General features: G+C 47.0%; 1 protein-coding gene across 1 annotated transcript in view; it reads right to left on the reverse strand.

Moving 5' to 3' along the window:
• The window catches only part of LOC117490100 (titin-like), a 241,720-nt gene that overhangs the window by 169,260 nt on the left and 60,638 nt on the right, over nt 1-11,822 (reverse strand). The window contains 14 exon segments of the mRNA XM_034139686.1: nt 51-329; nt 653-931; nt 1,450-1,728; nt 2,269-2,550; nt 2,641-2,919; nt 3,025-3,312; nt 3,549-3,827; nt 3,914-4,195; nt 4,277-4,555; nt 4,641-4,922; nt 5,097-5,660; nt 5,947-5,962; nt 5,964-6,226; nt 6,868-10,683. Coding sequence (XP_033995577.1) covers nt 51-329; nt 653-931; nt 1,450-1,728; nt 2,269-2,550; nt 2,641-2,919; nt 3,025-3,312; nt 3,549-3,827; nt 3,914-4,195; nt 4,277-4,555; nt 4,641-4,922; nt 5,097-5,660; nt 5,947-5,962; nt 5,964-6,226; nt 6,868-10,683 — 7,467 coding nt within the window.

Consider the following 11,822-nt stretch of genomic DNA (forward strand, 5'->3'; position numbering starts at 1 on the left):
GTTAGATGTTATTAAATTAAACTGATATTAGGTACTCATTAACCACTGACCGAGGACGGTGAGTGTGGCCTCGCAAGAACTTTGTCCGACATCATTTGAGACCTCGAAGGTGTAGTCACCACTGTCACCTTTCTCAGTTTTGATCATCTTGAGCACGGAGCTGGTGTCTGTGCTCTGAACTTTATATCTCTGGCCTGAGCTCAGCTCCTTGCCGGCCTTCAGCCATCTGGCCTTCAGCGGCTTGGTGCCTATGAACCGGGCCTCCAGCGTGGCCGGATCGCCCTGAGTGACACTGATGGACTTGGCCTCCTCTGTGACCTTCGCCGGCTCTGAGACGCCAAACAAAACAGTCAGCAACGAATTTAAAATCTGACCAATAACTGAACTCAATGAAAATGTTAAGATTTGAGAGTTGCATTTGGTCCTTCTCAACTTGTTCGGTCGTACAATTATCGTCCGACAAATGTCTGTTGAGGAATTTAAAGTTCAAAAGGCGTAATGTCATGATTCGTAACATTCCTATCGATGTCTTAAACACCTTGTTGGCCATTTGAGGGACATTTCCTTTGAGTAAACTTATAAATGTGTGACTTCACAAGTTGATAAGGATTTCCTGCGCCAATCAAAAGAGTTCTCGAGGTTCCTAACAAACCTTTGACTGTCACCGCAGCAGAGCAGGTCTGGCTGCCGGCCTGGTTCTGCGCCTGGCACGAGTATTTTCCGCCATGTTTGCTCTGCAGGTTGGTGAGGTGCAGCAGCGCCGTGTTGTTCTCGTAAGTAATCTGAATGTTTTCAGCCTCTTTGAGCTCGTGGTTGTCTTTGGTCCAGGACACGCTCATGGGCTCAGAGCCCTTCAGAGAGCACTGCAGAGAAACCTCGCTGCCAACCAGGGAGCTGAGGTTCTCCAGCTTTTTCACAAACGACGGTGGTTCTACGGGGAAGCATTTTATATTTAATACTGGCTTCTCTATGTTAGCCTCGCAAAGTCAGAACCCATCCTGCAAGCTCAGTCTTTTCTGTGGTATCTTAGTGGACTTTCCACTTCCCAACCGCATCTAACTGTCAAAGGAGATCATTTAAGATTGGGATGTTGAAGGTCGAACCTTGTTTTTTTAACAGAAGCAAAAGCCAATTAGCCCCTAGAAGTCCAACATATTCATCTAATCGGGTGTAGAAAGGGTACTTCTGTCTACCCTTAATATACAGAGCAAGTCTGTCCTTCCCACATTTGGAAACCTTCAACCTATGAGAGATTTCCTCTGATCCGAATTGAGGATCTATGGCTTGAGGGTGAACAGTGACATCTTTGTCCTTTCAGGATCCTTACTTTAAGTTGATCAAGAAACAAAGCATCCTTAAGCAAATGCCTTCTGAGCGTTGCCAGTTCAGGGTGAGTCTTTGCGAGGCTACGTGTTGGATTATCAAATGATCAATAGCTTCTAAACCAACCTTTTAGCGTTACTTGACAATCGCAGGAGGCCTTCCCCACCTCATTCTCTACAGTACACTGGTACAACCCCACGTCTCCTGCCTCCACTGCCAGCACCTGCAGCGCGATCAGCTCGTCCTTCACTGTGATCCTGTGTCTCTTGTCATTCCTAATCGGCTTAGTGTTTTTATAAAAGGACACCGTGAAGGGGACTGAGCCGGAGACCTGGCCCTCCAGCATCATCTCAGAGCCTTTCACAACATCTCTGGGCTCCAAGCTACGCACAAACAATGGCGGCTCTAGAAGAGAACAGCGGATACAGGTTTGACATATGATGATGCCACACAATCAAAATGACAAGATTCAACTAGAGTTTTATTGTGGAGATGAAGATTATTGTTCTGATTTCTTATCCCTATGGAAAGGCCACGCCCACTTTAAGCTACACTCTCGACAGCGGTTTTCAATGATGTCCTCGTCCACCAGGGGGCGTGGTGTCTTTACATGATAATGGTGTGTTCTGGTTAGAGAAACCCAAACGTACGGCTCCTTGAAGTCTGATTTTCAACTCTAACATGAGGGTTATGATTCAGACTGAAATGTGTGTGTCATACAGGAGTGCTCTTCTGTACACATGTCACAACGTTGTTCGTATGCATACGTAATGAAAACCTAACTCAACTTGTTTAGCTAACAATGGCTAATGATTTCTAACTCAAGGTAAAAAACATAAATGCTGACGGTCCTTTGAACCGAAGAAAGAAAAAAAGGTCTTCAATGCCACAATAAAACTCTTCATTTCCTAAAAGTATTGGAGTGAAATGATTCCTGAAACTAACCTTTGATAGTCACTGTGCTGCTGCAGCGGTCACTACCAGCCTCGCTGGACGCCACGCACACATATTCTCCACTATCCTCCACTGCACTGTTGACTATTTCCAGAGAGGCCACTAAGTCAGTTAAAGTCATTTTGTATTTAGCACTGGAGCTGATCTCCATCTCGTCCTTGAACCATTTAAAAGAGATGACGGGGCTGCCCGTTACTTTGCACTCCAGCATGGCGGAGTTGCCGCTGGTAACAAGTTTGGTCGCCTCGAGTTTCCTCACGAACACGGGCGGTTCTGAGAGAAGAGGTTAACATTCATTATCAGACAGAAGACATTATGTTAGTATCCAAAGAGACATGTTCATGCAGCTGCACGCGTAAACACCTTTCACAAAGAGGACTGCGGTGCAATCCACCTTCCCAGCATCATTGGACACTTGGCATGTGTACTTCCCAGAGTCACTGGGTTTCACTGAGTTTAGCTCCAAAGAGCTGGAAGAGGCATCTTTCTTTATGAAATATGAGCCTCCAGACACAATCTCTTTCTCCTCTCTGAACCACTTCACAGCTAACGGAGCTGTTCCAGTGAAGCCTGTTTTGAAGGACACTGTGGTTCCTGGTTTAACATCCTGGTTGTTTGGTGTTGCTGTAAACAATGGGGGCTCTAGAGGCCATGAAATAAACAAATATACATTTCATGTTAGCATGAAATAACTCAAGGATTGTACTGAAAAAAATAAAAGCACAACATTAGCCAAGTGTTTATAACCTTTGACATAGAGCGTGCCGCTGGTTTCCTTAAAGCCGGCAGAATTGGTTGCTCTGCATTTGTAAACTCCAGAGTCGGGCTTCTCCAGCTTTATAACTCTTAGCGAAGCAGAGCTGTCTTTGAATTCAGGCTGGAATTTGGATCCAGACTTGATCTCCTGGTCGTCTTTGAACCATGATATGGTCATGGGTTGGGACCCAGACACTTTACAATCCATGGAGACGTCATTACCAATGTTACCGTCAACCCTTTTCAGGGACTTGGTGAACGTTGGAGGCATTATCCGATCTGGTTGTTGAAGAAAAAACATGCATTATCACCATTTCATACAGTTTTCAAAAAGAGTCACTCAACTCAAATCTAAAAGACAACACTTTGCACCCTGTGTTTGGTTTTAGGTTTAAGACTTGATGTTAGTCCATGGGAATACAGTTTGTCAAAGTCCGGTTCCTTTTAGTCATGAACATAATCAACAACTTTAATATATATATAAATATTAAAGAAGAGTCAAACCGGGAGCTAACCTAAGATGGTGACCGAGCACGTGCACTGGTCTTTCCCGACTTTATTGGACACCTCCATCTTGTACTCTGAAGTGTCTCCTCTTTCTGCCGTGAGGATCTTCATGGTGGCCACATTGTCCTTCAGAGTCATCTTATATTTACGGCCACTGATCATCTCCTTCCCGTCTTTAAACCACTTCACTTTCAGGTCTGGGCTTCCAGAGATTGTGCACTCCAAGGTGGCTGAATCCCCTGCGGTCACACTAATGGACTCTGCAGGTTCTACCACTCTCGCAGGTTCTGGGATAAGACAGATACAATATAAGACACTAGAACCTATAGAACTACAACAACATAGGAAATGAAAAGCATCTGCAGAAACCAACCTTGCACGGTCAAGGTAGCTTCGCATTTCTGTTGGCCAGCCTGGTTCTCAGCTGTGCACGAATACTTTCCACCATGGCTGATGGCCACGGTCGTTATCGACAAGCTAGCAACATTGTTCTCAAACACCATCTTGATGTTTGAATCGTCATCTCTCAGTATCTCAGAGTCTTTCATCCATTTCACTGTGATGGGCGCCGAGCCCTTTATGGTCCCCTGGAGTTTGACTGTATTTCCCAACACCGCTGTAGCACTCTCAACCCTCTTTGAGAAAGTGGGAGGCTCTACAGAAACATTTCAATAGTTAATAAGTGAATTTAAAAGATGAAACTAATAACACCTTTAATCAGCTCAGGAATACTAACCTTTAAGTTTAGCTACAGCCTTCGTGGTGACTTTGCCCACATCATTGGATATGACACACTGATAATCTCCAACATCTGCGCTCTCAAAGGTCTGGATCTCCAGCCTTGATAAAGAATCCTGGGAGATTATTTTATGTTTCTGATCACTGGAGATGGCTTTCTTATTTTTGACCCAGCTGATTTCAAAGGGAGCTGTTCCTGTGATCTCACACTCCATCTGAGTGGATGCTCCCTTCACCGCCTCAACTGTCTGCAGCTCTTTTCTAATGGACGGTGGCTCTGAGAGTCAAAAAGGTGTATGCAGTTAATACCAAAGCTTTCCTGAATTAAACAGAGGGTTCATTTAATGCAAGACTTGACAAACCTTTGACAGCTATAAGGGTGTTGCAGCTCTCGCTGCCGGCATTATTGGACACCTCACAGGTGTAACTCCCACTGTCTGTGATCAGAAGATTCAGTATATCCAAAGAGGCAACGCCACTCTTGAAAGATATTTGATATTTGTCTCCATCACTGAGCTCTCTCTCATTCCAGAACCAGTGGATGTGCAGCTGAGGCGATCCTTTCACGGAGCACTGTAAGCGTGCAGCTATACCTTGTTTCCATGTTATCTTATTTTCCATTTTCTTTACAAAGGTAGGGGGCTCTGAAAGGAGTGTTTAGTTCAAAAACACCAAGATCATTGTCAGAAGAGACACAGGAAGGAAACAAAAGACAGAAAAGTGCGTAAAGAAGACAGAAGACAGAAGGTAGCAGTGCATAGTGTTAGCATCAGCTTGTCAGCAGTAATCTAACGGAGAGATCAGCTTTCAGATCTTACCTTGAACTGATACCTCAGCCTCACAGGATGAGCTGCCTGCCTCATTTGCGGCTGTGCACACATATTTCCCAGAGTCCTTCAGCTTAGACTTGGGTATCTCAACAACAGCCACCTTATCCTCAAAGGACAGTTTACAATCCATGCTCTGGTGGACTTTTTTGCCATCCCTGGTCCAGGTGACGGTCACACCAGTGTCCTCGTCCACCTGGCACTCCAGCCTCAGCGGGTCATTGACAGCGACTGACGCCGGCTCAACGGTCTGAACAAAGCTGGGCTTGTTGACAACCCTGAGCTCTGTGGTGAACGTAGCAGTGCCAACACTGTTGGAGGCCTTGCACAGGTACACCCCCTGGTCAGCCACAGTAAGACTTTTAATCTGAAGCGAATACTTGTTCTTTTCACATTTCATGACATAGTTCCCTCCGGAGGAGACGGCTATGTTGTCCTTGTGCCAGACAACCTCCATGGGTGATGTCCCAGTGAGTGAGCACTGGAGCATGGCCTGTTTGCCCACATACAAAGTCATTGGGTCTGGTTGTGATACAAATACCGGTGGGTACATTTCTATGGAGAGCAGGTAGAACATACAATTAAGAATTTAGTATAATAAAAGGGGGGAAATACACCAACATCAAAATGAACCTGTGGAATCTCAACAGCTTTAAACAAGAGATCCTCAACCTGTTTATATATTGCCAAATGTGACACCAGATCCAATTAATGAACAAACCATTTCCACATTGCACCATAAAGGATTCAGGGGGGAAACAAATGCATATAATTCTCTCTCTCTCAAACAGACACTTGTAAAGCAGTAATTGAAAACAAAAAGGTCCCATCAGGGTCTTACCGGTGACGATGAGCGAAGGCGGTGCAGCTGGCAGTGCCGTGCTGGTTTGAAGCCTTGCAAGTGTATTCACTGCTGTCGGCTTTGATCGGCTTCAGCAGCTCCAGGGAGGAGCTGCTGTGGCGGCTGAGCATCCTGTACTTGTCACTCTGTTTGATCTCGACGGTAGATTTGTACCATTTGAAAGTCACACTTGGAGCATCCTCGATTTCACATTCGAACTTGGCTTGTCCGCCGATGTTTATGTCCAAGGGTTGGATTTTCTGCCTAAAGACAGGTGGCACTGAGGCACAAACAGACACAACAAGGGAAAAAGTCAGTCATGGAATCTATGAAACTCTTAAAAAGAACAACTGACATATCAGGAACAGGAATGGAGGAAAGGTGGAACAATGGTGGATACAGGAGTGACTGTGGAGGAGAAACATAGCAAGAACATTAGCCCCATCATTTCACTGCTTTCATTGTGCAGGATAGTCATGGGGCTAGGGTTCAGGCTAAAGGAAAAGAAAGGTTGTGAAAGATGAAGCAATGTCAGGTTGATCCCTGAGAGCATGCAGAGACACTGTGGAGAGAATGGACCTGAAGGATTGTGATGGGTTTAAACACAAGGAACCTGTGACCATGGAAAGACCGTGAAAGTTACCTAAAGGCCAGGATCATGAAGCTACATTTGAAAGGCTGTGACAATCCTGGTCTTTAGGCATCATACGAAGAGGTGGAAGACACAAGAAATGGTGAGTTAGTACCATCCAGTGACCCGCTGAAGGTGCTCATGCCGAGCTATGAAATGAATAAAGAGACCAAAATGACTAGAGCATCATTTCATGTGAGGTCTTGAATGAACCGGTGAATGATTAGTCGTTCTCGGAGGAAGTGTGATGAATGGATGAATGAAACAATCATTTGATCCTGTTATCAAACCTCTTGAGACCACAGTGAGTCTTGAAGACGTTGTAGTCCTGCCGGCTTCATTCTCAGCCTCACAAACATATTCTCCTTGATGCTTCTCCTTCACAACTTTGTTGATAACCAATGTGTATGTGTCGTGGTCTTTGCAACACTTGAACTCTTTGCCAGATGTTACCAATTGCCCATTGAAAAACCAGTTTACCTTTGTGACGTACTTAATGGTGCTGCTAAAGGTTACTTTACTATCCTCATCTATGGATATGTCTTCGAGGGAGACGACTATAACGGGGATTTCTCTCTGCTCTGACCTGGATACTGTGATTTCCTCTGTAAACATCTCCTCCCTGTGCTCCTGGATGCTAAAGCCCACCACCTGTTCAGTAGGGACGGTGGTGGGAGGCAGGGTCGTGGTTAAAAGAGTAGCACCTACATCTTTCTCCCTGCTTTTCATGGTAACTGACCTCACTTCCTGACTCGACACCTGTACCGACTGCTCAAAAGTCATGTGGGACTGTGTGGAAACTTTGATTTGGGATGTCTGCTCCATCTTTGCTGCCTTGGATTCCTGCACCACAACCCGCTGCTCAGCTGAAGCACTTTTAACCGCCACTTTGGACTCAGTTTTCAGTGCAGCGGCCTGAGATTTAACGGCAGTGAAACCTACGGCACTCTCTGCCACGCTCACAGTCTCCACCATGGATGACAGCATTTGCTTAGAGTGTGCCGAGGCGACCTGCGCCCTCTGAGGTTTGTCTAGCTGCATAGTGCCCGGCTGCTCCGAGGTGAGAACCTGGGCTTCCTGGTACACTATGGAGTGGAAAGCTGCCTGCAGTTCAGTCCTGAGGTCAGCGGTCTGAGGGTATTTGCCCTCAATAGCCAGCGTGATCTCCATGGGGGCACCTGTGGTTGTGATCAGGTATGTAAACATGGCTCGCTTTGGCTCTTTTTGAACCTTGACTTCCTGTACTTCTACAGCCTGCAGCCTCCCTACGACGTCAGCCAGTAACACCGGCTGGTCGCTGGCCACAGCCGACTGCAGAGCGTCTCTGAGCTGGTGCCGGATATTCAGACTGAAGGGTTTAGGGATCTGAATCACAAAGGTCATCTCTTTGGGAAGAGCGGTAGTGTCTTTGGACTCTGACGCCATAAGGGACAGTTTGGGCTGCCTGGTGACAGATACTTTAGTGGACTTAGACTTGGAGATCTCCTGAGAGAGCTCACCGGTCAGCACTCGCTTCTCGTCCATCACGATGGACTGCCTGACTGACTGGCCCTCCTGGATTTGAACAGCAAAGTCCTGTTGGGCCGCCTCTAGAATGACACTACTCTCAGTGGAGATCTCCTTCTCCTCTATCTGGACTGGCTCGGTGGGGAGTTTTGGCTCCACAGCCATCTGGCAGGTGAATTTATCCACCGCTGTAAGACCCTCAGTGTGGCCCTCCTGTAAGGCCCGACTCTCCGCCACAGTGGTGACATGCATCACGTTCGAGCGATCCTCCTTCTGCACCAAAGCTCGCTGCTGCTTTACATCCGAGGTGACTGGCGTCTCCTTTGGGAGCGTCATGGGCTGGAAGTTGAGCTGCAGGATGTTCTGAGGCCTAGGCTCAGTCCGGAGTTGCGACTGAATGCCGGTCACGGACAAATCCAGCTCTGTGTGATAATCTGCTGTCAGCTCCCTTCTCTCCTCTGAGGTAGCTGCATGACTTCTAGTCTTTTCCTGTTTCTGAGCCGCTACCTGCTGGTCAGGCTTCTCAATAACGAGAATACCCTCTTTGGGCAGCGCCTCCACAGGTTGGGTTGACTGCCGATGCAGCAGAGTACGAGACTCTTTCTGGGGCTGGATGGTCATGGAGCTAGCCTTTGCCTCGAATGCTGACGTGTCCTCACAAACTACTGTCCTCTGCTCGTCCTGGCTAACAGCATGCAGCAGAGTCGGGCTCTTCCTGGCTCCTGCCTGCTCTGCTGCTGGTTTCTCACAGGTGAAGCTCTTCTCAGATGGAAGGAGGTCCTGATCTGTGATCACCTGCAGGTGCAACAACTGCTCTCCTTCTACCTGGGACTGAACTGACATGGCACTGTCCAGACTGGGAAGCTGCTGTGTGGGCTCAGCCTGGAGCATTTGCTTCTCTTCAGCAGTTAGAGCACCCTTTATTATTTTATCCTTACAAAGATGGGCTGTCTCCTCAGAGGGCCTCTGCATGGAGAACTTAGTCTCCTTGGAAAGAGTCTGTTTGGACTCGCTAACTGACGCTAAGACAGGTCGGTGCTGTTCTTTCTTTACAGACGGCTTCACAGCAGAATCTGCTGTTGCTAAATCAGTGGTGTGGCCCTCTGAAAGCACCCGTTTCTCTGCAGACTGGGCAGAGTATAAAATCTTAATCCCCTCCTTAACCTTATAACCCTTCTCTGCCTGGGATTCTGGGATCTCCTGAGACTGCTCTCTAAGGATGGGCAGCTGAGACTGGACCTGATGCCCGCTGACTAAATGTTTAGGCTCTGATGTGGGCCTTACAGAAGCGGACTTCCGGTCGGACAGGGGGTCTGTGCTAACAGTAGACAGCGGTGTGAGCTCCTCAGCGACAGCCGACATCACCATTGACCTCCTCTCTCGAGCCGCCTGAAGCTCGATGACCTCAGGGCTCAGAATGCGGTCACAGTGCTGCTCTGTGAAGTCCTGACTCTCCTCGACGGAGGACGTAAACGCCGCCATGTGAAGCTGCTTCACAGGGACTGTGGAAACCTGAGCTGGGTGGGTGGGAACCACCGACACCCGCTCCTCTACCTCATGAGACTGGAGCACTGCTGCCTGGTGGGTCAGCTGCTCGCGGTGGATAGTGGCGGCGGAGATATCTAGTTCTCTAAGCGTGCCCACTTGCTCACTGGGAATGACCTGCCGGTCTTCAGTCCCGATGGTGTAAACCATCTGATCAGACCTGGATCTGTCCTGACCCGGGAGGCTAACCTGGTACAGACGAGACTCTGTTGCTTGTTCTGTCATTGAAACCTTATAGCCTTTCTTCTGAACCGTGGTCACCTGCTCCTGTTTCCGTGAAACAGAGACAGTTTCTCTGAACACAACGAGCTCTGCACTACAGGACGCCTCACCTAACTGGTTGGAGGCCTTGCATGTGTACAGGCCGCTATCTTCCTGTTTGACGCTCTTAATATTGATAAAGCCAGATCCATCTGGGTTGGCTTTAACGATACAGTTTCTACTGGGCTGGATCTGGAAAGCCCCTTTGAACCACCTCACATCGGGCATTGGATCACCGCTGGCTTTGTAACTAAAGGAAACCTCTCCTCCCTCTGAGCAGCGCACAGGTTGGATCTGAACTGTGAACGTTGGAGGTTGACCCGTGATCTTAAACATCTTCTCTACCCATTTCTCCGCCTGGCTAACATCATGCTTCTTAACCTCGAGGTACGTGGTGCAGGTTGTCTGGCCTAATCGGTTGGTGGCGGTGCAGGAGTACTCGCCCTCATACTCGGTTGTGACCTTTGTGATGACTAACGTATACTCCTCTTTCTCCTCTATCAGCCTGTATATGGACGAGCTCTGAATCGCTTTTCCATTGTGAGACCATTTAACGGTCGGTTTTGGAAAGCCGGACAGTCTAACGGTGAGTCTAGCCGTCTCCCCGGCGGTGACCACTGCCGGAGCGAGCTGGCTGAGGAAAACTGGCTTTTCTTTTTTCTTCTCTAAAGAGGAAGAGTAGCGTTTGGACTCTGGCGTGAGTTCAAGTGTTTTAGTTTTCTGAGGTAACTGGACCCCAGAGTAGTAGGTCTCCTCTTGCTCCTCCACAGTGGTGATGGTGGTGCTAGTACGCTCTGTTGGAAATATTGAGCATCACTCAAAACAATATCCACAACACAGAAGCTCGAATATTAACATTGAATTTGGAAATGCAAGAATTAGGGCTGTCCTTAACCACAGAGTCTCTCAAGGTCGATTTAGGATTATTTTTCCAATCAATCAATCATATTTTAAATTAAATGCAATCTACCTAAAAATTCTAAAAAAAGGAGAAATATATCAAAATGAAAAAAGAAAACAACCAAATAAAATAATTATTTATGACTGAGTGCTTGAGGGAGGACAGCCCTACTATAAAAAAGAGCAATGAAATGCATCACAAGATCAACATATTATAAAAAATAAATATTCCCCCAAACGGTTTATGTTTCTTGGACATTTTCTCAGTTCAAAAAAGCAGTTTATTTTTCTGATTGTAAATAAAATCAGAAAAATAAAACACTATTTGGTAATAAGCGTAATTACCAAACTTTTTTTTTGCCAAAACAGACCTCAGCAAAATCAGGAATTGTATTGTATTGGCAATAGGCGCTTTCACACCAAGTACTTTGCCGTACTTAGTTCATCAGAACTTAGTTCATCAGAACTCTTTAGTTCTGATGAACTAAAGAGCAGATCGCGTTCACACCGGAATAAGTCCCTGGGGGAGGATTAGGCAAATGAGCCGCTGACGTCACTTCTTCTTCTTCTGCTTTGGGTTTACTGGCAGGCCGCAAACAACTTCACGGCGTATACTGCCACCCGGAGTCCCCGGCCGGAAGTCCCCGGAGTTGGGGAAGGCTTCTACTGAAGCCTTCTGAGTAAATCGCCAGAACGCCGACACCTCCTCATCTCCACCACTCCCATGTTTTCTTTTGTGTTGCCATAAGTTAGTCTCTCTGTGTTTGTGCGCTGGGCGAATGCTACTGCTAATAATGCTAATGGTAATAATGCTAATGCGAGCAAAGAAAATGGCGGCTTCACAAAACTTTTTGGGAGTTTTATGGGGCGTGGTTTGCAATTTGCCCAGCCAATCAGAAATGGGAACCTTTTTCTCCCACGAAAGTACCTGCTCTCTAGCAGGGACTGAAAAGGGGGTGGAAAGGTTCTCATGGACTAAGTTCTAATTCCGGATTTCTTTGGTGTGAACGCACATTTTCGGAACTATATCGGA

Source organism: Trematomus bernacchii, unplaced genomic scaffold (genome assembly GCF_902827165.1).
Source record: "Trematomus bernacchii unplaced genomic scaffold, fTreBer1.1, whole genome shotgun sequence".
NCBI classification, from domain to species: Eukaryota; Metazoa; Chordata; class Actinopteri; order Perciformes; family Nototheniidae; genus Trematomus; species Trematomus bernacchii.